This window comes from Xenopus tropicalis, chromosome 1, assembly GCF_000004195.4.
Source record: "Xenopus tropicalis strain Nigerian chromosome 1, UCB_Xtro_10.0, whole genome shotgun sequence".
Taxonomy (NCBI): Eukaryota; Metazoa; Chordata; class Amphibia; order Anura; family Pipidae; genus Xenopus; species Xenopus tropicalis.
Genome location: NC_030677.2, coordinates 4,423,822 through 4,451,500, shown reverse-complemented (window position 1 = coordinate 4,451,500; position 27,679 = coordinate 4,423,822). Strand labels below are relative to the sequence as shown.

The 27,679-nt window shown below is 43.2% G+C and overlaps 1 protein-coding gene across 1 annotated transcript; it reads left to right on the top strand.

Moving 5' to 3' along the window:
- The first annotated feature begins 3,209 nt into the window (after window positions 1-3,209).
- On the top strand, window positions 3,210-26,710 carry LOC101732289 (vomeronasal type-2 receptor 116-like). Its single transcript, XM_031895170.1, has 5 exons — window positions 3,210-3,454; window positions 17,785-18,076; window positions 19,820-20,653; window positions 24,903-25,026; window positions 25,803-26,710. Exons 1-5 carry the CDS (start codon window positions 3,210-3,212, stop codon window positions 26,708-26,710), a joined length of 2,403 nt encoding a protein of 800 aa, XP_031751030.1.
- Window positions 26,711-27,679: the final 969 nt, after the last annotated feature.

The window sequence follows — 27,679 nt, the reverse complement described above, 5'->3', positions numbered from 1 at the left end:
AAACCCAATAGGGCTGTTCTGCCCCAATAAGGGGTAATTATATCTTAGTTGGGATCAAGTACAGGTACTGTTTTATTATTACAGAGAAAAGGGAATCATTTAACCATTAAATAATCCCAATAGGGCTGTTCTGCCCCAATAAGGGGTAATTATATCTTAGTTGGGATCAAGTACAGGTACTGTTTTATTATTACAGAGAAAAGGGAATCATTTAACCATTAAATAAACCCAATAGGGCTGTTCTGCCCCCAATAAGGGGTAATTATATCTTAGTTGGGATCAAGTACAGGTACTGTTTTATTATTACAGAGAAAAGGGAATCATTTAACCATTAAATAAACCCAATAGGGCTGTTCTGCCCCAATAAGGGGTAATTATATCTTAGTTGGGATCAAGTACAGGTACTGTTTTATTATTACAGAGAAATGGGAATCATTTAACCATTAAATAAACCCAATAGGGCTGTTCTGCCCCAATAAGGGGTAATTATATCTTAGTTGGGATCAAGTACAGGTACTGTTTTATTATTACAGAGAAAAGGGAATCATTTAACCATTAAATAAACCCAATAGGGCTGTTCTGCCCCAATAAGGGGTAATTATATCTTAGTTGGGATCAAGTACAGGTACTGTTTTATTATTACAGAGAAAAGGGAATCATTTAACCATTAAATAAACCCAATAGGGCTGTTCTGCCCCAATAAGGAGTAATTATATCTTAGTTGGGATCAAGTACAGGTACTGTTTTATTATTACAGAGAAAAGGGAATCATTTAACCATTAAATAAACCCAATAGGGCTGTTCTGCCCCCAATAAGGGGTAATTATATCTTAGTTGGGATCAAGTACAGGTACTGTTTTATTATTACAGAGAAAAGGGAATCATTTAACCATTAAATAAACCCAATAGGGCTGTTCTGCCCCAATAAGGGGTAATTATATCTTAGTTGGGATCAAGTACAGGTACTGTTTTATTATTACAGAGAAAAAGAAAATCATTTTTAAAGATTAGAATTATGTGTTTATATTGGAGTCTATAGGAGATGGCCTTTACGTTATTGTGAACTGGATAACAGGTTTCCGGATAAGGGTTCCGATAAAAACTCCTCTTGCTGCACCTCCTTTAAAAGGGGACCTGTGAGCCTAAGAAATCATTCTAAATCATAATTCTATCCTGTTAATTGAGCAAAATAAACTTGCAGTATAGAGATTCTTAACCTTGTTTTCTTAATTTTTGTAATTCACAATCATAGCGGGCACCATTTTGTGGACACTGTTATTAAGGCAAACTTTGCATCAGCCCAAAATCTTGTTTATGTACCAGAATGGGGGACTGATGCCCATGCTACATAATTATAGGGAGGGGGAATGTGAGGAGTGCAGAATGGAAAGTGAAAGTAACTGCCTTTCCTGTCAGTTTGGAGTCACAGAGGCGGGGCAGGCAATATATGATTGACAACTTAGTTTTTTTTGTAGACTAGAGTTCCCTCCACTACTACATTTTCATGTTATTAACAATGGACTTTATGTGACAGGTCCCCTTTAATTTCAAGGCGTAAGTATATAACTGCTGTGCAGATCTCATTGAATATGGGCAAGAGACCCCCCAGTTGGTGAAATGTGGAATTTCTATAAGCCTAAAACCAAGAGGCAATGGAAGTCTTCGATATGTTACTGGACCCATTTTTATTTCGACTGATTTTTCTGTAACTGGCAATACTGTATAATGGGAGGTTGCAATTGCTATTTTATTATTTCTAGTTCGTAAAGGAGCACCCATGTCTCTAAAGATGTTTTCATTTATAAATCTCTACCTGCTTCCAAAAAATTCATGCTGAAGTTATAATTCAGAAACAGTTTAAATTTCTCAGTATAACAGTCATAATAGATGGGAAATCCCCAGGTGCCGGTGCCTATATTCATTCTACTGAGCAAATCCTCTCTCTGCTCTCTATAAAATGAGGGTTGGATGAGCCGGGCCCCTTACTCTGTTCTACACACACAGCCCAACCCTGGGGCCCCTGTGTCTCTCTGTGCCACTGACTGTTACTGGGGCAAATCCTCTCTCTGCTCTCTATAAAATGAGGGTTGGATGAGCCGGGCCCCTTACTCTGTTCTACACACACAGCCCAACCCTGGGGCCCCTGTGTCTCTCTGTGCTACTGACTGTTACTGGGGCAAATCCTCTCTCTGCTCTCTATAAAATGAGGGTTGGATGAGCCGGGCCCCTTACTCTGTTCTACACACACAGCCCAACCCTGGGGCCCCTGTGTCTCTCTGTGCTACTGACTGTTACTGGGGCAAATCCTCTCTCTGCTCTCTATAAAATGAGGGTTGGATGAGCCGGGCCCCTTACTCTGTTCTACACACACAGCCCAACCCTGGGGCCCCTGTGTCTCTCTGTGCTACTGACTGTTACTGGGGCAAATCCTCTCTCTGCTCTCTATAAAATGAGGGTTGGATGAGCCGGGCCCCTTACTCTGTTCTACACACACAGCCCAACCCTGGGGCCCCTGTGTCTCTCTGTGCCACTGACTGTTACTGGGGCAAATCCTCTCTCTGCTCTCTATAAAATGAGGGTTGGATGAGCCGGGCCCCTTACTCTGTTCTACACACACAGCCCAACCCTGGGGCCCCTGTGTCTCTCTGTGCCACTGACTGTTACTGGGGCAAATCCTCTCTCTGCTCTCTATAAAATGAGGGTTGGATGAGCCGGGCCCCTTACTCTGTTCTACACACACAGCCCAACCCTGGGGCCCCTGTGTCTCTCTGTGCTACTGACTGTTACTGGGGCAAATCCTCTCTCTGCTCTCTATAAAATGAGGGTTGGATGAGCCGGGCCCCTTACTCTGTTCTACACACACAGCCCAACCCTGGGGCCCCTGTGTCTCTCTGTGCCACTGACTGTTACTGGGGCAAATCCTCTCTCTGCTCTCTATAAAATGAGGGTTGGATGAGCCGGGCCCCTTACTCTGTTCTACACACACAGCCCAACCCTGGGGCCCCTGTGTCTCTCTGTGCCACTGACTGTTACTGGGGCAAATCCTCTCTCTGCTCTCTATAAAATGAGGGTTGGATGAGCCGGGCCCCTTACTCTGTTCTACACACACAGCCCAACCCTGGGGCCCCTGTGTCTCTCTGTGCCACTGACTGTTACTGGGGGAGACCTCGGACCCTCTGCCTGGTACTGGGTTAGACTTTATCCCTATAATGAGTGGAGCTGCATATAATCCCTTTATACTGCTGATATATCTGACAGCCCTGTATGTGGGACCCTGCAGACCTAATGTGCAGCCCCCCAATCCTGCCTGTCGCCTGGAGATCATTAAAACATATGAGGAATATGAATATATACAGGAAGGAGACATTATGATCGGAGGGGTGCTAACCATGAATTCCTATGCAGTTAATTTCCCCCATCCAGAGGGCAATTCCAGCAGGATCCTGTGTGTCCAGTAAGTAGGATCTCATAGGGAACAGAACTTTATTTGAACAAGGGGGCATTTATCATGTGAGTGTACATTAGGTACATCAGGTACATTTGGGACACATATTGCTTGGGTCATTTCAGAAACATCTTGGAGCAGATTTACTATAATTCTAACATTTCTCATTTTTTTTCTTTCAAAAAATTCAAATAAACACATTTCCACGAATGTCTGACACTTACTTAAATGTCTAAACTGAAAAAATTACGCACAGGAAAAAGTTGCAGAAAATCCAAAACCTCTACAGTTTCAAAGCAAAAGAGGGATCCTCTGGGGAAGGGTAGGACTTCTAGAGTGACTTCTACATGTTTTAGCTGGAGAATTGTTAGATTTGGATTTTTTGCAGTATTGTCACATAGTAAATCTTGGAAAAGTTGCAACTTTTTTTTTCGGCAAGTGCTAAAAAACCCGAAACGGGGGGATCTTTGGTTGGTTCATGTTTTCATTCAGAGCAATTCTACCACAGTGATTTTTTTAAGCAATTAAGGTTAATATATATTGATATATTTCTGGACAATTTGGTACAAGTTTAGTTTAGGAGAAGCTTAAAGCCTTCATGGGGCATCTGTTGTGGATTTATGGGAAATTTGGGGTAGTTACAGATTTTTTTTGGATGGATGTTGATGCAGATGCAGTATAGCAGCATTTTCCAACAAACGGGGACAATTGACTTTTCATTTCATCTGACAAAGTTCCATGTTAATTCATTGTGTGACTGACTGGGGTTATTAAACCTGTTGGGGTGACATTAGCCTGTGCAACTGCCATCTTGAAACTGGTAACAACTGCACAGTTCTGTGGAGGATTGCCCTCTTTCTTTCGTGGACCTCTATCATCCCCAGCGGCTGCCTATCATAGGATGAGCGCAGGAGATAGCGGCAGAAGTAGCGCCTCTCCACCAGTCGTAGCTCTGATACCCCAGGCATGTTCACTCTCTCAAACACTGCAGGCTCTAACACAAAATGGCAGCAAGTCACGCCTATCACAAGATTACAAACGGCGAATATTCACCAAAATATAACGTGTAGTGTATTTGTCGCGACAAAACGCTAATAGTATTGTGGCGACTAAATATTTACCGCTATAGTACTGTATATTATCCGACTAAATATTCACCGCTATAGTACTGTATATTATCCCGACTAAATATTCACCGCTATAGTACTGTATATTATGGCAACTAAATACTCACCGCTATAGTACTGTATATTATCCGACTAAATATTCACCGCTATAGTACTGTATATTATCCGACTAAATACTCACCGCTATAGTACTGTATATTATCCGACTAAATATTCACCGCTATAGTACTGTATATTATCCGACTAAATATTCACCGCTATAGTACTGTATATTATCCGACTAAATATTCACCCCTATAGTACTGTATATTATCCCGACTAAATACTCACCGCTATAGTACTGTATATTATCCGACTAAATATTCACCGCTATAGTACTGTATATTATCCCGACTAAATACTCACCGCTATAGTACTGTATATTATCCGACTAAATACTCACCGCTATAGTACTGTATATTATCCGACTAAATATTCACCGCTATAGTACTGTATATTATCCGACTAAATATTCACCGCTATAGTACTGTATATTATCCGACTAAATATTCACCGCTATAGTACTGTATATTATCCGACTAAATACTCACCGCTATAGTACTGTATATTATCCGACTAAATATTCACCGCTATAGTACTGTATATTATCCGACTAAATATTCACCGCTATAGTACTGTATATTATCCGACTAAATATTCACCGCTATAGTACTGTATATTATCCGACTAAATACTCACCGCTATAGTACTGTATATTATCCGACTAAATATTCACCGCTATAGTACTGTATATTATCCGACTAAATATTTACCGCTATAGTACTGTATATTATCCGACTAAATATTCACCGCTATAGTACTGTATATTATCCGACTAAATATTCACCGCTATAGTACTGTATATTATCCGACTAAATATTCACCGCTATAGTACTGTATATTATCCGACTAAATATTTACCGCTATAGTACTGTATATTATCCGACTAAATATTTACCGCTATAGTACTGTATATTATCCGACTAAATATTCACCGCTATAGTACTGTATATTATCCGACTAAATATTCACCGCTATAGTACTGTATATTATCCGACTAAATATTTACCGCTATAGTACTGTATATTATCCGACTAAATATTCACCGCTATAGTACTGTATATTATGGCGACTAAATATTCACCGCTACAGTACTGTATATTATCCGACTAAATATTTACCGCTATAGTACTGTATATTATCCGACTAAATACTCACCGCTATAGTACTGTATATTATCCGACTAAATATTTACCGCTATAGTACTGTATATTATGGCGACTAAATATTCACCGCTACAGTACTGTATATTATCCGACTAAATATTTACCGCTATAGTACTGTATATTATGGCGACTAAATATTTACCGCTATAGTACTGTATATTATGGTGACTAAATATTCACCGCTATAGTACTGTATATTATCCGACTAAATATTCACCGCTATAGTACTGTATATTGTGGCGACTAAATATTTACCGCTATAGTACTGTATATTATGGCGACTAAATATTTACCTCTATAGTACTGTATATTATGGCGACTAAATATTTAACAATATAGTAGCGAAATTCCATACATGCCAAGACTTTAGTAAAATTGAGTAAAAAGACACATACTTATAGTTACATAGTTACATAGTTACATAGGGTTGAAAAAAGACCATTGTCCATCAAGTTCAACCCATCCGAGTAAACCCAGCACACAACCTATACTAACCAATCTATACACTCACATACATAAACTATATATATACAACCAGTAATACTAACTGTAGATATTAGTATCCCAATAGCCTTGGATATTCTGCTTGTTCAAAAACTCATCCAGGCCCCTCTTATAGGCATTAACAGAATCTGCCATTACCCCATCACTAGGAAGGGCATTCCACAACCTCACTGCCCTCACCGTGAGGAACCCCCTACCCAACATCCCCCGGCAGGGCATTCCCCAACCCCCTCACTGCCCTCACCATGAGGAACCCCCTACCCAACATCCCCCGGCAGGGCATTCCCCAACCCCCTCACTGTCCTCACCGTGAAAACCACCTATGCTGCTTCAAATGGAAGCTCCGTTCCTCTAATCTAAAGGGGGGGGCCTCTGGTGCGCTGATTGTTTTTATGGGAAAAAAGAACATCCCCCAACTGCCTATAATCCCCTCTAATGTACTTGTACAGAGTAATCATGTCCCCTCGCAAGCGCCTCTTTTCCAGAGAAAACAACCCCAACCTCGACAGTCTCACCTCATAGTTTAACCCTTCCATCCCCTTAACCAGTTTAGTTGCAGTCTCTGCACTCTCTCCAGCTCATTAATATCCTTCTTAAGGACTGGAGCCCAAAACTGCACTGCATACTCAAGGTGAGGCCTTACCAGGGACCTATAAAAGGGCAAAATTATGTTTTCATCCCTTGAGTCAATGCCCTTTTTTATACAAGACAGCACTTTATTTGCTTTAGTAGCCACAGAATGACACTGCCTGGCATTAGACAACTTGTGATCTACAAAAACCCCTAGATCCTTCTCCATTAAGGATGCCCCCAACACACTCCCATTCAGTAGAGATGTAGCGAACCTCGCAAAAAAAGTTCGCGAACCCGTTCGCGAACTTCCGCCAAAAAGTGCGAACGTTCGCGAACTTTGCGAACCCCATAGACTTCAATGGGAAGGCGAACTTTAAAACCTAGAAAAGCCATTTCTGGCCAGAAAACTGATTTTAAAGTTGTTTAAAGGGTGCCACGATCTGGACAGTGACATGCAGGAGGGGGATCAAGGGCAAACATTTCTCTGAAAAATACGTTTTTGACACAGCGTTGCGTTTTGTGCTGTAAAGGGCACAAATCACACTACATTCCTAAACTTGTATAATAAACTGCTTTAAACCGTCCGGCGTCTACATGCCAATCAAGTCGTGTAAAGGTTAGGGCCCGTTCACACACAAAGACAAAACGCCGCGTTTACTGCAACGAAAAAAAACGCAAAAAGCTTTAATGATACCGTCAAGTGAGCGAATAATAGTTTTTACTAGTTGCTTGTCACCTCCAGGATGTTCGTCCTGTCGATGGGAATATTTCTGTAGTGGTGTGTTTAGCAGTCACCGTGCTTGTGCGCACGTGCACGGTCAGGCAGAGGTAATTCAATGTCAGTGAAGTGAACAAAAAAACACTGATTCTGCAGTGTGGGCCCAGTTTTGGACTACTTTATTGATCACCTGCGGTGACCATAAAAGATACAATTTTGCCGCTGTTGCAGAACCCTGAAAAATCAGGCATGTGTACATTCCTGAAAAATTATGTTTTTTTTGTCGCAGCCACTGAAGCACAGAGGCCAGAAAAACTCAGGATTTACCTGTTCAAAAAGGAGGACGCTAAAGGACAGCTGTGTGTGGAGTCATGCGGCGTGCAGAGAAGGTCAGCTGCATGGGGAGTCAGAACAAGTCTTCCGGCGTGCAGTAACCCTCTGAGATCCATGCCTCAAACCAGTAGGATTTGCACCCTAGTTTGTACGGTGGAGGAGGAGGACGCTAAAGGACAGCTGTGAGTGGTGTCAAGCGACTTGCAGAGAAGGACAGCTGCATGGGCAGTCAGAACAAGTCTTCCGGCGTGCAGTAACCCTCTGAGATCCATGCCTCATTCATTTTAATAAAGGTCAGGTAATCCACACTTTTGTGACCTAGGCGAGTTCTCTTCTCAGTTACAATCCCTCCTGCTGCACTGAAGGTGTTCTCTGAGGGTGGATCCAGAAGGGTTCTGGCGCTGCCTTGGACTGAAAAAACTTTGCATGTCTGACGTTACAGAGTGGCCAAAGTGCATTGTCCTTGCAGGTGTGCTCGTGGGAGGATTACCGGCAGCCCTGCCCCTGGAATGTGGAGTGACATCACCCTTAAAAGCATTGTACAACATGTTTTGCAGGCTGGTTTGGAAATGCAGCATCCTTTCGGACTTGTGGTACGTTGGTAACATTTCTGCCACTTTATGCTTGTAACGAGGGTCTAGTAGCGTTGCCACCCAGTACAGGTCCTTCTCCTTAAGCCTCTTGATACGGGGGTCCTTCAACAGGCATGACAGCATGAAAGACCCCATTCTCACAAGGTTGGATGCAGAGGTATCCATCTCCCCTTCCTCGTTATCAAGGACTACGTCCTCATCCACCACCGTCTCCTCCCCCCAGCCACGTACAAGACCAGGGCTCCCCAAAAGGTGACCACAAGCCCCCCGGGAAGCCTGCTCCTGTTGGTCTTCCGCCTCCACAAAGCCACCTTCCTCCTCTGACTCCACTTCTGACAGCTCTCCCTGCGTTGCAGCAGGTGCCTGGGAACGTTCTGGTGATTCCGCCCAGAAATCATGCTCTTCCTGCTCCTGGTCACGCTGGTCTACGGCCTCATCTGTCACTCGTCGCACGGCACGCACCAGGAAGAACACAAAGGGTACTAGGTCGCTGATGGTGCCTTCAGTGCGACTAACCATATTTGTGACCTCATCAAAAGGGCGCATGAGCCTGCAGGCATCACGCATAAGCACCCAGTAATGGGGGAAAAAAATCCCCAGCTCTGCAGATCCAGTCCTACCACCCAGTTCAAATAGATATTCGTTAATGGCTCTTTGTTGTTGCAGCAGACGTTCAAACATGAGGAGCGTTGAATTCCAGCGAGTCTGGCTGTCACAAATTAAACGCCTGACTGGCAAGTTGTGCCGCCGCTGAATGTCAGCAAGGCGTGCCATGGCTGTGTAGGAACGTCTGAAATGGCCAGACACCTTCCTGGACTGCCTGAGAATGTCCTGCAATCCTGGGTACTTTGAGACAAACCGTTGGACTATTAAATTTAAAACATGTGCCATGCAGGGCACATGTGTTAAATTGCCCAGTCTAAGTGCTGCCAACAGATTGCTTCCGTTGTCACACACCACTTTTCCAATTTTCAGTTGGTGTGGGGTCAGCCACCGATCGGCCTGTGAGTGCAGAGATGACAGGAGTGCAGATCCAGTATGGTTTTTGCTTTCCAGGCACGTCATGCCCAAGACAGCATGACAACGGCGTACCTGGCACGTCGAATAGCCTATGGGAAGCTGGGGGTGCACAGGTGTGGAGGACACAGCAGCAGAGGAGGAAGAAGCCGAGGAAGAAGCCAAGTTAGAAGACGAGTTAGAAGATGACTTAGAAGACGAGTTAGAGAGCAAAGGAGGAGTAGAGGTGGTGGCAGACCCGCATGCAACCCGTGGAGGTGACACCAACTCCACTGTTGTTGAACCACGCATTCCCTGCTTCCCAGCTATAACCAGATTCACCCAGTGGGCAGTGTAGGTGACATACCTGCCCTGACCATGCTTGGAGGACCATGTGTCAGTAGTCATATGGACCTTTGCCCCAACACTAAATGACAGAGATTCTGTGACTTGGCTCTGCACATGCTGGTACAGGTGTGGTATTCCCTTCTGTGAAAAAAAATTGCGGCTGGGTACCTTCCACTGCGGTGTCCCAATTGCTAAAAATTTGTGGAAGGCCTCAGAGTCCACCAGCTGGTATGGTAAAAGCTGGCGGGCTAAGAGCGCAGACAAGCCAGCTGTCAGACGCCGGGCAAGGGGGTGACTCGGAGGCATTGGCTTTTTACGCTCAAACATGGCCCTCAAAGAAACTTGGCTGGGGGCAGATGAGCAAGAACTTGTGGTCAAGGTGGAAGGCGGAGTGGAGGGTGGTTGAGATGGGTCAAGGACAGCAGAGGTAGAGCAGTAAGATGCTGGAGCAGAAGGAGGGTGGCTTAGCGTTTGGCTGCTGCCTTTGAGGTGTTGCTCCCATAGTGCTTTGTGTTTGGCGTTCATGTGCCTTCGCATAGCAGTTGTACCTATGTGGGTGTTGGGCTTCCCAAGACTCAGTTTCTGACTGCACTCATTGCAAATTACAGCGCTTTTGTCAGAGGCACAAACATTAAAAAAATGCCACACTGCTGAGCCTTTTGATGTGGGCTTTCTAGCGGTAACAGTAGAAGCTGGCGGGTGCGTTGGCTGGCTGACCACAGGTGCCGATTCATGTTGTTGCCCTACTGTTCCCCGCGAGCTGTCCCTGCTTCTTCTAAGTCTTATTCTCCTCCTGCCTCTCTGACTCTCCGTCTCTCCATCTGAACTATCCTCCTCTTGCTCTCTTCTTGTGGGCACCCACAAAACATCAATCTCCTCATCATCATTCTCCTCAGATGCATCAATTTCTTCTGACAGCTCACAGAAGGCAGCAGCAGCGGGGACCTCATCACACCTTATGTCCATCTCTGTTGTGTTGCCTGCCTGAGTTATATCTGGTGTAACGTCCTCATCTCCTTCATCTTCTTCTGGCAATAATGGTTGCGCATCACTCATTTCAACAAACTCATGAGTAAATAACTCCTCTGACTCCAGTGAAGAAGGGGCGGCGGTGGTGGAGGAAGTGGTAGGTGGGGTGCCCATAGCAAAGGAGGATGAGGATGTTGTGGCAAAGTTAGAAACGGTAGAGGATGGGGTGTGCTGTGTAAGCCAGTCAACTACCTCTTCAGCATTTTGGGAGTTCAGGGTAAGTGCCTTCGGAACACTGGGCAATTTCCTAGGGCCACAGGATATCATAGCAGCACGGCCCCTAGTGCCTCTGCGTGGCGGCCTGCCTTTGCCTGGCATTTTTTTTATTTTTACAAAACAACAACAACTTGGGTGATGTTTCTGGACACGGAATTATTATTGTTATTTAGACAAATTGTGAAAAAGCTCACACAGCTAGGTTGCACTTGGTTGCAGACACCGGGCAACAAGGCCTGCAAGGGCAACGTATAAAGTAGTGGATACGGAATATTTTATTGCTGGTGGAAAACCGTCACTCAAGTGATGTTTCTGGACACGGAATTATTATTGTTATTTAGACAAATTGTGAAAAAGCTCACACAGCTAGGTGGCACTTGGTTGCAGACACCGGGCAACAAGGCCTGCAAGGGCAACGTATACAGTAGTGGATACGGAATATATTATTGCTGGGGGAAAACCGTCACTCAAGTGATGTTTCTGGACACGGAATTATTATTGTTATTTAGACAAATTGTTATTTAGACAAAAAATACAGAGCAGTAGAAAGTAGATTACTAGCCAGAAATCCTACTTAAACTCTCCCTCAAATGAATGCACAGCTCCTATCCCCACACAAATACAGAGCAGTAGAAAGTAGATTACTAGCCAGAAATCCTACTTAAACTCTCCCTCAAATGAATGCACAGCTCCTATCCCCACACAAATACAGAGCAGTAGAAAGTAGATTACTTGCCAGAAATCCTACTTAAACTCTCCCTGAAATGAATGCACAGCTCCTATCCCCACACAAATACAGAGCAGTAGAAAGTAGATTACTTGCCAGAAATCCTACTTAAACTCTCCCTGAAATGAATGCACAGCTCCTATCCCCACACAAATACAGAGCAGTAGAAAGTAGATTACTTGCCAGAAATCCTACTTAAACTCTCCCTCAAATGAATGCACAGATCCTATCCCCACACAAATACAGAGCAGTAGTAGATTACTAGCCAGAAATCCTACTTAAACTCTCCCTCAAATCAATCACAGCTTCTCTCCCTACACTATCTCTTCAAGCACACACAGGCAGAATGTAAAATGGCTGCTGGGCTTCGGTTTATATATGGAAGGGAGTGGTCCAAGGGGGGGGGGGTGGCCCAGGAGGGAGAGCTGCCTGATTGGCTGACATGTATCTGCTGGTCTGGGGTGAGAGGTCAAAATTTGGCGCCAGCTAAGGCGAACCCAAATGGCGAACATCGCCAAAAGTTCGCGAATTTGCGGACTTGCGAACACCCGATGTTCGCGCGAATTAGTTCAAGGGCGAACAGTTCGCTACATCCCTACCATTCAGTAGATAGTTTGCGTTTATATTATTTCTACCAAAGGGCATAACTTTGCACTTATCAACATTGAACCTCATTTCCCAGTTTGCTGCCCAGTTATCTAATTTTGTCAAATCGCTCTGCAAAGCGGCACATCCTGCATGGAACTTATAGTTTTGCACAATTTAGTGTCATCAGCAAAAATAGAAACAGTACTGTCTATGCCCACCTCCAGGTCATTAATAAACAAGTTAAAAAGCAAAGGCCCAAGGACTGACCCCTGCGGTACCCACTAACCACACTGGGAAAATTAGAAAATGTTCCATTTCCCCCCACTCTGTGTACTCTATCCTTCAGCCAGTTCTCTATCCAATTACTTGAATAAATAACACTGTAAGTCCATATTTTATTGGCAAAAACTCATTTACTGTACTTTTCTTTAATTTTTCGACTGCCTGTAGTAGGTGTTAATTTTCGCATAGACCAATGGGATATTTAGCACGCCTAAGTGTTTGTGAATCATGCGATCGTGTTCTTTCCAGAGCAAAAATTAACGCATGCGTTAAAACTAGCGCATGTGGTCGCGTGAAAATTAACGCATGCGATATGGCGACTTAACGCACGCGATAATACTATGGTGAATCGCGTGCTAATTATCGCAACTTATTTAATGCAAAAAAGCGTGCGATAAATGTTATCGCACTTCAGTGAATCAGCCCCATTGTATTTTGCCTCTTTAGTTGTAGCTCAATTACCACTCTGAATGGACCTCAGGACTCTCCAGTGGATATGGTTGGATATGAAGCTCAGGAGTCTCGAATTAATAGCTGAAATAGCGGAAGGTAATTATTGTACTTTTAAAAATTGAAGAAATGTATATTCTATATATATATATATATATATATATGTGTGTGTACAAAACTAGAAAGAATATGCTGCACACTCAGGTCTTAGATGCAAAAAACAAAATAAATTTGTATTTGTATCAAGTCCTTGCTTACTTTATACTGCACCCAGGCAAATTATTACTTTGTTATACGTGAGTGCCTGCTTTGACCTGTTCCTATATATACTGTATATGTATATATGCATGTTTTTTCAAAAACCACACACAATAAAGTTCACAATAAAGAGGGAATTTTAAATATGTTGTGGCATTTTGAAAAAAAAAATCCATATACACATACATATATATATACACATCTATTTTCAAATACATATGCATAAATGAGTTTAAAGCAGGGGGGAAGCAGCAGGGAGCGGCCCATAGAGTCATTTGGGGAAGGGCCACGAATGCTTTAGGGGGCCCTGGCTAACAATGTCTGTGTGTCCTTTGTATTGATGTGAGGGTTCACAGGGGGAGGGGCCAGTGGGGGCGTGGGAGGCCCAAAAAATGTTGTTGTGAGGGGCCCCGTTATTTATGATGGTGTATGAATGTATATATATATATAATATATTACACAAAATAACATCTTGCAATACTATTTCACAGAACTTCAGCTGGATGTAGCGCCTCATCAAGAGGCCCAACCCCAGGCACCCCAGGCTGCAGAGGCTCTCCAGGCCCCTGAGGCCCCACAGGCCCCCGAGACCCCACAGGCACCGAGGCCCCCGAGCCACCTGAGGCACCCGATGCCAGTTCTGCTCCCCTGGCCGAAGACTGGGAAGAGGCAAGTCCTCCGACCGAAGAAGTGGGGACCCAGACATCACCATCCAGGATAGACCTCACTCTTCAGTCCATACAAGAGGACCTTGCCTCCATGAAGGCCCAGTTGGCCAGAGTGGAGCAGAAAGTGGACTCATTTATGGGCAGCAAGCCCTAAGTTTTTATTTTTTTATATTTAAAGTTTTTTACATTTTATTGTAAAAATAAAAGTTGTTTTATTTTTGTACTTTTGAACTGGTTAATGTCTCATTATTTTTCCTTCCTTGATATGGTATTCTATACTTCCATGTAGTTTCCCCTACACCCTTACATTTATCAGTAACACATCAATATGCTATATGGGTTACATGTTTGCAAATATTCTGCCAACAATTTTGCCTTTAGCCCATTTTGCTGAATAGTAAAACTTGCGCTAATTAGTACGTAGGGTATTTTCTGGCGAGTGGGATAACTGCCAATCCAATGTTTTGTTGCCAGAATAATTGCAATATTATATTTGTCCCCGTTTAATAAAGTGCCCATAACATATTTGCCATTTATTCTGTGTCTAAAATCTCCCACTTAATTTAAGCCACTTTAGCAAACGGACCCCTAAGTATTTGGCTAAATATTCTTAAATGCCCCCCCCCCATTTTATTATCTCTAGCACTTCTTTTTTTTTCTTACTTAGATTTTTATTGTTTTTTGGGGTTTTTTTTGCAAATAAACATTTGTACAGCAACTCTCTAGCACTCTGTGCTCTCCCAGGGCAAAATGTCGCCAGTTTTATGCTGCCGATTGCCGCGTGCGTAATGTCGCGACAATTAGCGCATGCGATAAATAGCGTGCATGCGGAAAATACAGCACACGTTATTTATTGCAACAAAAATATCGCCAGCAGTATTGCGCGTAAAATAGCGCAAGTGTGCTAATAGTGAATCGTGCGAAAAGTCGCGAAAATTAAGACGCGATAAAATTTTTATCGCACGTTTTATCGCACTTTAGTGAATTGGCCCCATTGTCTGCTCTGTCCCATCCTGTCTAGTCTATGCCAGTTGCGTCCTGTATAGTCTATGCCTGCTCTGTCCTTTCCTATCCAGTCTACGCCTGCTCTGTCCTGTTCTGTCTAGTCTATGCCCGCTCTGTCCTGTCCTATCCAGTCTACGCCTGCTCCATCCTGTCTAGTCTACGCCTGCTCTGTCCTGTCTAGTCTACGCCCACTCCGTCCTGTATAGTCTATGCCCACTTCATCCTGTCTAGTCTACACCCACTCCATCCTGTCTAGTCTACGCCCGCTCTGTCCTGTCTAGTCTACACCCGCTCCGTCCTGTCTAGTCTATGCTCGCTCAGTCCTGTCTAGTCTATGCTTGCTCCGTCCTGTCTATGCCTGCTCCGTCCTGTCTAGTCTACACCCACTTCATTCTGTCTAGTCTTCGCCTGCTCCGTCCTGTCTACGCCTGCTCCGTCCTGTCTAGTCTTCGCCTGCTCCGTGCTGTCTACACCTGCTCCGTCCTGTCTAGTCTACGCCTGCTCCGTCCTGTCTAGTCTTCGCCTGCTCCGTGCTGTCTACACCTGCTCCGTCCTGTCTAGTCTATGCTCGCTCCGTCCTGTCTATGCCTGCTCCGTCCTGTCTAGTCTACACCTGCTCCGTCCTGTATAGTCTACGCCCGCTCTGTCCTGTCTAGTCAATGCTCACTCCGTCCTGTCTACGCCTGCTCCATCCTGTCTAGTCTATGCTCGCTCCATCCTGTCTATGCCTGCTCCGTCCTGTCTAGTCTATGCTCACTCCGTCCTGTCTACGCCTGCTCCGTCCTGTCTAGTCTTCGCCTGCTCCGTCCTGTCTACGCCTGCTCCGTCTTGTCTAGTCTACGCCTGCTCTGTCCTGTCTACGCCTGCTCCGTCCTGTCTATGCCTGCTCCGTCCTGTCTAGTCTACGCCTGCTCCGTCCTGTCTAGTCTTCGCCTGCTCCGTCCTGTCTACGCCTGCTCCGTCCTGTCTAGTCTACGCCTGCTCTGTCCTGTCTACGCCTGCTCCGTCCTGTCTACGCCTGCTCCGTCCTGTCTAGTCTACGCCTGCTCCGTCCTGTCTAGTCTACGCCTGCTCCGTCCTGTCTAGTCTTCGCCTGCTCCGTGCTGTCTACACCTGCTCCGTCCTGTCTAGTCTATGCTCGCTCCGTCCTGTCTATGCCTGCTCTGTCCTGTCTAGTCTATGCTCGCTCCATCCTGTCTACGCCTGCTCCGTCCTGTCTAGTCTTCGCCTGCTCCGTCCTGTCTATGCCTGCTCCGTCCTGTCTAGTCTACGCCTGCTCTGTCCTGTCTACGCCTGCTCCGTCCTGTCTAGTCTACGCCTGCTCCGTCCTGTCTAGTCTTCGCCTGCTCCGTGCTGTCTACACCTGCTCAGTCCTGTCTAGTCTATGCTCGCTCCGTCCTGTCTATGCCTGCTCCGTCCTGTCTAGTCTACACCCGCTCCGTCCTGTAAAGTCTACGCCCGCTCTGTCCTGTCTAGTCTATGCTCACTCCGTCCTGTCTACGCCTGCTCCATCCTGTCTAGTCTATGCTCGCTCCGTCCTGTCTATGCCTGCTCCGTCCTGTCTAGTCTATGCTCGCTCTGTCCTGTCTATGCCTGCTCCGTCCTGTCTAGTCTATGCTTGCTCCGTCCTGTCTACGCCTGCTCCGTCCTGTCTAGTCTTCGCCTGCTCTGTCCTGTCTACGCCTGCTCCGTCCTGTCTAGTCTACGCCTGCTCCGTCCTGTCTAGTCTTCGCCTGCTCCGTCCTGTCTACACCTGCTCCGTCCTGTCTAGTCTATGCTCGCTCCGTCCTGTCTACGCCTGCTCCGTCCTGTATAGTCTACACCCGCTCCGTCCTGTATAGTCTACGCCCGCTCTGTCCTGTCTAGTCTATGCTCGCTCCATCCTGTCTACGCCTGCTCCGTCCTGTCTAGTCTATGCTCGCTCCGTCCTGTCTATGCCTGCTCCGTCCTGTCTAGTATACGCCTGCTCCGTCCTGTGTAGTCTACGCCCACTCTGTCTAGTCTTCACCTGCTCCATCCCATAACAGCCCCTGCCTCAAGGACTCACCTTCCCATCTCCCACTCGTAACACACCATTACACCATCGACAATGGGATTGGAGCCTTCACCCATTTAGGGAGACCCTTTAAGCCCTGCTGCTTGTTTTACATACAGCTGTATTCTCTAAAGAGCATGATTAGTGGAAAAATAAAAGCCACTTTTAATCAACTTGATTTATACAATTATTGGCCTGAGCAACTGGGTGGAAGGATGTCTAGAAGGTTCAATATTGATGGAGAATGTAGATACTATTTCATCTCTAAAACTACTTACATGCAATATGATTTTCATTTCCAGATATTTCCAGTGCATGTCAGAAACATTTTGTGGTTTTACATAGTTTTTTAGTAGTTTGGGAACCTTTTTGCAAAGTAAAATGCCACGTATTTGCTGATCACTAGTAATTTGTTTTGCTTAGATAAAATCTCAACCGTAGTCCCCCTGACTTGCTGTTGTCCCAAGGTAAAAACGGACAAAACAAGAATGTATTGCATTTTAATTGATGCACTCAATAAACAATATTTGATTGTAAACCAATGGCTGAGTAAGAATGCACGTTCTAAGTATTTGTATATATAGTAAGTCCCTGGATATTGATCTGATCAATTCATTTCTCCAGTTCTTCTCCTCAGTATTACAGACATTATGTGGATTTCCTTTTTGCTATTGAGAACATTAACAAAGACCGAATTCTTTTACCCAACCTGACCCTGGGGTACCATATATACGACTCCTGTGGGGATGCACGGAAGGCTGTGAGGAGCGTATTACAGATATTATCTGGTACCAGGGAGCCGGTTCCCAATTACTCCTGTGTGGGAAAGAGAAACATTGCTGGGTTTATTGGGGATTTTTCATCAGAAACAACTCTGCCCATAGCCCAGATTCTGAGTCTGTTTGGCTATACCCAGGTGAAACAAACATTATATTCAGCTTGATTGCTATAAAAATGCTTGGTGTTTTACATACACAGGAGATGGTTTGCTGTTGTGTGAAGCCACTTTCTTTCTAATCAGAAACCCTGTCCAACACTACTGCAAGAGCAAATATGTGTTGGGATCTGAGTACAACGTGATGAACCTGAGCTTGTAAGGTATTCTAGTTTAATAAACCCACTTGCATCATGATGAATAGGAGTAGCCTACAGTTACTCCAAAGGTAACAGTGGTCTTAAAGAAAAAATATTCAACTGTATACATCATGAGACCAATTATAAGGGCTAATGCCAAATATACATTCTGCCGATGTTTCACTCAAAAATATGAATTGCTGTTTTCTGTCAGTTGACTCCACCATCTTGTTTCATAAAGGACAAGGTTGGTCCAGAAGGTCCAGTGATGCAGGAGAAGAGAGCATCATAGAGTGAACCTCAAATGAGCAAAATGACAGAAAGAGCAGGTGGAAGACTTTAAAGGTACAGCAGGGAGAGAGAAGGAATCCTACCCCACCCACTGCGTTGTGTTCAGCTTTTGCCCATAGCACAGGGCAGCTGGTAGGACAGTGTCTGTAGAAGAAAGCCAGGTCTTAGTTATTGCAAAGAGGTTGAATGAATGGAAGTACGCATTCTTGATTGCATGAACTTTCCAGCAGACTTATTCTGTTTGCAGATGTAAATGTCACTGATGAAGTCAGATGGAAAATGGCTGTTGGGTGAAACCTGCTACTGTATTTGTTTTAGGAAAATGTGATGGTGCTTGTCACACAATGTATGACGTATGAGCCGCTAGCACAATCAGGGAAATACCACATGTGCCACAAGGGTTGTTTCACAGGGGTTTATTACAACCAAATGTAGATAAACAGGGAAAGGGCAATACGCATGGAAGGTCCACAAGTCCCAAACACATCAAATCCTCCTTCAGGAAGTCTGCAGGGCAACCCCCCTCTGCACAATCTCCAGGGAACAAAGGCAGAGTCTCCTAGCCCAACCCCCAATACACAAAGGTTTCCCACCCAGACAGTCCACAATTAACTGGGCAGTCTCCCCAGGCAGTTCCAATGGAAATAAACAAAGTTCCTTTTTGGGTAGTTTCACAGAAACACACTACCTTGGTTCCAGGGGCAAACAGTCCTTCCGCAGGGGTTAGGGTAATCTAGTTGGAGGGAATCTTCCTGCCTCAGCTAGGGTGGATCCCAAGGAACCGCAGGGGAGGGTGTCCTGCTGTAGCGAGGTTACACCCAGACGAACCAAAAGCTCCTTCTCCCCCCCCCAACCTCTGGTTTTTCTACCCTGCATCTGGTAACTTCCCCCTTTCACACACCCCCTAGGATTGATTGGTTGGGAGGCTGACCCTGCTTCTGCTTAACCCAACCCTAGCAGCTCCAATTGGCAGGGTCCCCTGCAGCATCATTAGGGGAGGGGATAACTTAGGAGGGGGCTGGCCCAGCTCCTCTGGAGGAGACTTCTGGGAGCTTCTTTGTTTAAAACCCTGCGGCGGTAAAACAGAACAATGGGCTGCCACCATCTTGGCTAGATCATGCACTGGCTAAACATGGGGCCAGTATAAGGGTTTTTGGTCACAGTGCTGGCGATCAGAGGGGATATATGTAGTACAAATGGTGCAGTTTGGGTGGGGGAGTTGTGCCCAACTAATATACATGGTTAGAAAATGTAGGATTTAAATGTGCTTTAAACATTCTCGCTACATTGACAGATCAGTCATGGAGCTACAGACCCAATGCTCAGTGACAGAGTCTCCTTCCCGTACTTCTTCCGGCTGTTACAAAGTGACGCCCATTATGCAGCTTTGGCCAAGTTTCTGGATTATTTTGGCTGGACCTGGGTTGGGATAATTAGAACTGAAGAGGACAGTGAAGACAGAGAACATCAACTGCTGACAAAACATCTCTCCAGGCTTGGAATATGTGTTGCATTCGACATAAAGATGAAGAAACAAAGTAGTATGCTGAATAAAAATAATTTCAATTACTATGAAGAATGGAAGAGAATCATTAAACAATCTTCAGCCAATGTAACTATTATTTTTGGGACATTTTCTGCTACATTTCAACAAGAACTAATACAACTTATTGATGTTCTTGATAAAAACACAGTGGTCTTCACTTCTACCTGGCCACTTAATGGAGACACACTGAATTATACCATGGGAATTGTTAATGGGAGCTTGATAATTATACAAAAGGCAAGTGATTTCATTATAACTAAAATTGAACATTTTCTGCAGAACATTCACCCTTACAATTACCCAGAAGACAAGGTACTTGAAGATATTTGGATGCAGTATCATTTCTGTTCGTCAGAAGATCAAGATAAGAATGAGTTGTATAAAACCATTTATTCTGGAACTCTCCACAACTGCACCGGGCAAGAACATATTACAGATATTGGGAATTTTAACAATGTATTACACTCTCCCCTTGTGTACAGTGCAGTTCGTATGATGTATCGTGCCCTTTATATGATGCATTTCTCATTTAGTAGCAAATCTCCACCAAACAACAAAAGAATCTCCAGTTACAGAAACCAGGTAATAAAAGCCCCCCTATCCAATGCTGTCCCTGTCCAACTGAATGACACTACACTTTTATTTGCAAGTTCATAATACTTCATCACAAACTGATTATACTCTAGTACCAGGCGATTCGTTACGAAGGGTCTTCAAAACCTCAGTTGGTGATTGTGGATCACGCTACTATGCACCTAAACCTACCCTTACATTCACCAGTAATAGATGAACATCACATTTATTGGGAACAATATGTTTATATGTTTTATATGTTTTGACACTTCCAAGGCTGTACTCAAGAGCCAGTAAAACAAGAAAACCTTATCGGGAAACATATACACCTCTCTATGATTCAGTTAAAAGGGCTCACAAAGATCAGATCATACAATGGGACACCCAATCCTCTTATATGGAAACAAAGACAGCTTTTGAGGCTTTTATAAGTCACCAAGCCTCACTGAAGCTGGATTAGACAAAAACAAATATATTTAAAGGGGTAAGGTCAATCTGGGAAGTTGCTGTCCAACATGGTAAAAAATAGGCAGATACGGGGGGTTCTTTTTTCCCATAAAAGCAATGAATGCACCAGAGGCCCCCCCTTTAGATTAGAGGAATGGAGCTTCCATTTGAAGCAGCGTAGGTGGTTCCTCACGGTGAGGGCAGTGAGGTTGGGAAATGCCCTTACTAGAGATGGGGTATTGGCAGATTCTGTTAATGCCTATAAGAGGGGCCTGGATGAGTTCTTGATCAATCAGAATATCCAAGGCTATTGTGATACTAATATCTACAGTTAGTACTAGTGGTTGTATATATAGTTTATGTATGTGAGTGTATAGATTGGTAGGTGTGGGTTGTGTGTGCTGGGTTTAGTGGAAAGGGTTGAACTTGATGGACTCTGGTCTTTTTTCAACCCTATGTAATTATGTAACTATATGTAACTATGTAACTAAAACCCCATCTGCCCATGCAGCAAGAGTAGCCCCTGATGACGTTGCATGCAATTTGGTGGCACGTTGACAAGACAAGGTCATCCATCATAAAAGAAAAAAGACCACGATACAGAAGGAGTTCTGAAGCCCTGTACTGAAAAGAGAAAATAACCCTTCTTTCAACCCAGGGCCCCTCCACCAGGCTTTCCTCTCATTTCCTGATCCGCACTCCAGTGCAGTACCGTGAGGGGTACAGGCCCCAGCTTGGGTCACTCAGGTCCTCTTTACTGCAATCTTTGCCCCAACACCATGCACAGTTGAAGTCAATCTAGACCTGACATAAATTGCACATGGTCTGCATCAGAAAATACAGTGGGGGGAGCCTGGGTTGGATTAACACCTCCTCTGGGCAGGGATTAAGTACAAAGCTCCCTTTTATTTATGGGGTGCAGAGGCTCCCTATTTATAACCGTAATAAATTTCATACTAAATACACGTTTTTGCATTTCATAGTTACAAAAATTCTTAAAATCAGTAACAATGAAAGACAAGGATCAGTCTTCCTCTTTTGATAAAAATAGAAATTTTCAGCTTGAATATGTGATGTGTAACTGTTATATCGAATTATTGGGAGAGCTCGATGTGAATTGGGTTGGACGTTTCTGCCCATGGAATAAATCAGATCGGGCACTGCGTGTGTCACCTGATGAAATTTCATGGAAGACCAGTAAAGGGCAGGTAAGAATCTGTTTCCCTAACATTTATATGTTTTCCTTTCAGTTGCCCCCCCCCATAAACTGCTTTTCCCATATTGAATAAACAGGTAATTCTATGCAATTATTCTACATACATTTATTTTTCAGTGATTTTAAACTTATTTCTAAATGTCCCAACTAGAACTTACAGTATATCTGTCCCTCTCTGTTATCTGGATCTCATTGTCCTTCAGGTCTGTAAACCAGCGGCCTTTGCTTTTATACGGCCAAGTTATGTGCAAAATGTGCTCCATTTGCTGTTTGTACTCACTTCCCGGGCCCCTCAGTATCACCCCTGGGAATACGGGGCCACATGGCAGTTCCCATCATTTCCTGGGGCCCTTCATTGTCTCACACAAACACACACCAGTTACACTAATATAGTTATTTATTAGGGTTTTTTTTTTTTTTACATACTCTCAACACACAAACTCACATTTCAGACTTTTTACTATATTGAGGGCAATTCCAATAAAAGTTGTACACTGCCCATTGTAACTGGAGTGGGAACAAATCAGATAACACAAGCAGGGCCCATATTGTGCAGCAGTCAAAGTGACGGCCATGGCAAGATATGCACTCATTTTGTTTTAGGGTCAATACATATAGACATCACATACTTACATATATAAAGTACAAGATGCTACCAAAGGCAAGCTTTCAGATGACTTTCATTAATTGATTTAAAAAAAATGCTAAATTTAGGTCATGATTTGACAATTTTTTGTTTACTTTCCAACATATAGTGTTTTCAGGGGGGCTACTCACGTTTGATGCCTCATACATTGGTAACCCTTTGTATACTAGGCATCACATTGGCAATGAAGGAGAGCGCAATGGCCATAGAAAAGCCAGGGTAGATCCCGCTATTACCATGACTTAGACAAAGGAAACCACCCTAAAATAATATGAAAATTTAGCAGCTGCCAGACCCTTAGAGAATCTTGCTAATGCACATATGAACAATGCATTCAGGTTGCAAGGGGAGGGTAAGAGGGAATGTCATTATCCATATGTTCTGCAACTCTGAAGTTTGATTTGATGGTGTAGACCAGGGGTCCCCAGCCTTTCTTACTCAGGAACCACAGTCAAATGTAAAAAGACGTGGGGAGCAACAATAGCACCATAAAAGTTCATGGAGGTGCCAAATAAAGGCTAAGATTGGCATTTGGGAAAAAGTTGCATCGCCACACATGGACTCCCCCCCCCTCCTACTTACCTCCTTTCTCTCCTTTTTTTCTTTATCCCCAATGTTTTGTTCTGTATTACTTGAAAAGAAAAAATAAACAAAAATTTTCAAATGAAAAAAAAAAAAAAAGATTGGCTATTAGGGGCCTCTATGCACACTATCAGCTTACAGGGGCTTTATTTGGTAGTAAATCTTGTTTTTATTCAACCAAAACTTTTCCCCAAGTCAGGAATTCAAAAACTACCTGGCTTGGAGCAACATCCAAGGGGCTGAGGAGCAACATGTTGCCCCTGAGCCACTGGTTGGGGATCACTGGTGTAGAGTTTGAAGTTTCAGCCTTGAAATTTTCAGTGCTAAATTGCAGGGTTCAGTGCAGACTAAGGCTGCTTTTTAGTTTTTGCATGTATGTACTGTAGCTAAAAAAGTTTGAACTTTAAGTCCTTTATTTTGGAAGATTAGATTAAAGTCAAGATATATTTGGGACATTAAGGTCCAGACTAGAGAATCAGCCTAGTGATGACTGACCCTGCTCTTACTAGGATCTTGCTTCTTAATTTATATATGTATATTATCTATTTCAGTAATCAAAGAATAAAGGCAATTATAAAATTATATCCTAAAATTAATTACAGAAAAATCGAGTTTTTATCAACATACATGCAAAAAGCACCTATAGTTTGAATTGAGCCCTGGACCTTAGCAGGGAAAATTACAAGCCAGTAACTGGCGGTGTGTCAGTATGTTGGTGTGTTAGAACATATGTGCCTTAGTGGCCTAAAGACCAGGTGATCCCATGATAGTGACATCACAGATCTTTCTTTCCCCACTATTAACTGGCATTCACCCTGGCACCATGGCAAACTTTGCTGTATCTATGAAAAACAGTGGTGGTATAGTGGAAAGAAGCTTTTCAAAACAGGGCAATGCACAGATGCAGCCAGAAAGTTTTCACATTTTGTCTCACTGTGTCCAGGCGCCATCTTTTTAAATGTTAAATTCTGCCTCTAGATGGTGCTAGGGTGCAAAGACTTGCCAGCTTTAATTGTATACTGTATGTGCATAAGCAGCTTTCATAAGCACCCAGTCCAGCCTGTGTCCATTCCATAACTTGTTTTCTGCCTCTTTTTGCTTCTGGGGGAATGGCCAGATTGTAAGCTCTGCCACCGACACAGACCAGGGAGCCAGGTGTTCTGAGGGGTGGTGGGGGGGGGGGGTTGCTTCAAAAAAATGAGGCATAAATTCAGAATGGGGCATAATGTCTAAATGCTGTAAATGATCGAATATTTGCCTTAACTTTTTCTTTTTGACACTACAGAAATATTATTTAAAAATAGTTCTCCTTTAGAATAGTGTAATAATGATGACTGGTTTTTACATTACAACTCTCATCATTTTAGATCCCAAGAGCTCAATGCTCAGACAACTGTCTCCCCGGCTTCAGGAAGGCACCAAGGCCCGGAGCCCAGTCCTGCTGTTATGACTGTGTCCCATGTTCTGAGGGAGAGATCTCCAATTCAACTGGTACACATAGTATATATAGAGTACAGTTTCATTGGCTATAGTTGCATTTGTATTAAAAAAGATAAAAGTCTATCAAGTTCAACCTGTTTCAAAGGACCCCCAGTGCACTTATATACACACCTACACAGAGCTATCAACACACAAGCATATATATATATATATATATATATATATATATATATATATAAATCAGACTAACAGGACTATAGTTTTCAGGCTGAGAACAGAATCCCTTGTGGAACAGTGGTGCCATATCGGCAATTCACCAATCCCTTGGCACCATGCCAGCAAACTGGTTTGCCAATCACAGAGCTAATATAATTTCTATACCTGGGGTGCATAATGTCTGGTCCTGGACCTATGCTTGCCTTTATGCCTTCTAGTCCTATTTTTAACTTCCTCCTGAGTAATTCATTAATGGAAAATATATATGGCAGAAGGTCCTAAAATATAGTAATTTAATTTCTTGTTTAAATGGCAAAAACATTTTTTCAATCTTATTTGACATTTTTGGCTAAATAGAACATTTCTCTAATGTACAATCATTATTTATAGATGTCATATTTTTGTTTTATTTGTGTGTGTATTTCACTCATTGCATTAACCTAAATCTATTTGCAGAATACACAAAATGTCTTGTTCATATCTATCTACATAGATATCTACATAGATAATTTTGCAGTATTTGCACAAGTAGCAGCAATGCAAAATTGATTAAAGGTGACCATATTCCATATGTATATACTCTTATTGTACACTATCTTCCATCTTTATAGACAGCATAAGCTGCTTCAGATGCTCAGACATGGAATGGCCCAATGAGAATAAGAATCAGTGTATTGCAAGAACAGAACAATTTCTCTCCTACACAAATGATGTGATTTCTATTATTTTTTCATCAATCTCAGTTCTCTTCTTTCTTATAACTCTGTTAATACTGGGAGTCTTCATTTCTTACCGAGACTCCCCCATAGTGAGAGCCAACAACCGGAGCCTGAGCTTCCTCCTCCTTGTCTCCATCAAGCTGAGCTTCCTCAGTGTGTTTCTGTTCCTCGGTCGCCCTGTGGATATAACCTGCATGCTGCGCATCATCACTTTTGGAATCACCTTCTCCATAGCTGTCTCTTCTCTCCTGGCCAAGACTATCATGGTTTGTGTTGCTTTCAAAGCCACCAAGCCAGGGAGCTCATGGAGAAAATGGCTGGGAGTCAAACTGTCCAATTCTGTAGTCTTGTTCTGCTCATCCATTCAAATAATCATCTGCATGACTTGGTTGGCCATTTCTCCTCCCTTTCAGGAACTGGACATTCACACTTCCCCTGGAACCATCATCATTCAGTGCAATGAGGGCTCAGCTATTGGCTTTTACTCAGTTATTGGGTATATGGGGCTTCTGGCAGCTGTTAGTTTTGTTTTAGCATTTTTAGCTCGGAGCTTACCGGACAGTTTTAATGAGGCCAAGTACATCACTTTCAGCATGCTGCTCTTCTGCAGTGTTTGGATCACAATGATCCCGGCCTATCTGAGCACCAAAGGCAAAAACACTGTGTGTGTGGAGATATTTGCCATACTCACCTCAAGCGCGGGCCTTTTAGCCTGTATATTTCTGCCCAAATGTTATGTAATTATGTTTAGACCTGAATTAAACACAAAATCTTGTTTATTTGAACATAACTCCAGGTAGTTATTGATTTATTACCAGTTCCATTATGCAAAATACACAATGGTTACATACAATACATATTAAAATCCCATTTAGGAGAACATCAGGCCACAAATTTATATTGTCACATATGCTATTGTTACATATGTTAATATTATCTGCTAAGTTTATAAAAAAGAACATAAGCAAGGTCTGGTAAAACCAATAAATATTGACTCCTACTACTATTCATCTACTATTCATGTAATATTTTAGAATGCAAAATTAAGGAAATCTGCTTTGAACAGTCTACATGTAGTGCAAGTGTCATTCCTAGACAAGCTCATCATGGCTAGTATTTGTGGCTACTTGTAGTACTGATGCATACTGTACATTTTAAATTAATCAATTTGTCCCAAATAGAGGTTGATCCCTATATATAGACATAAAATGGCATTTACAAATGTTTGTATTTTTTTTTTCATGATTAGTGTTTTTTTGCACTAAAACGTTTGCTAACTCATTTCTTTTTCATACTTTCTTAGCATATAAACCGCAAAAAACAAAACGTCACCATCAAGAAGTTGTTGAGGTCATGTAGAAGTCAATGAGAGTTTTTGGGGGTTTTCTTTCATTTTTAAGTCCACAAGATTAATGGAAAAATTTAAAAACCACCAAAATTCGGAGTTTTCGTGCTTTTTCATTTTAGTTCCACATTTTAATTTGTTCATGTTTTTTTCATTTGGATCTAGATGACAAGATAAACTAGAAAGGGAAGTTTGAGAACAACCTTCATGTTGGGTTGAAAAACATGAAGTCACTGAATGGGCTCTGCCCACTTTCTCTGACCATGGACCCCAGTTATACAGTAAAAACCACTGTGCAAAGTTTGGGGACCCTGGTTTTAATAGTGTCTGAATGGCAGCAACTTAAATTTCCCCACTGAAAGTCAACAACATCTGATTGGCGGTTGGTGGCTCCACCCCCTTTTTCTAACCTGGAACTGCAGTT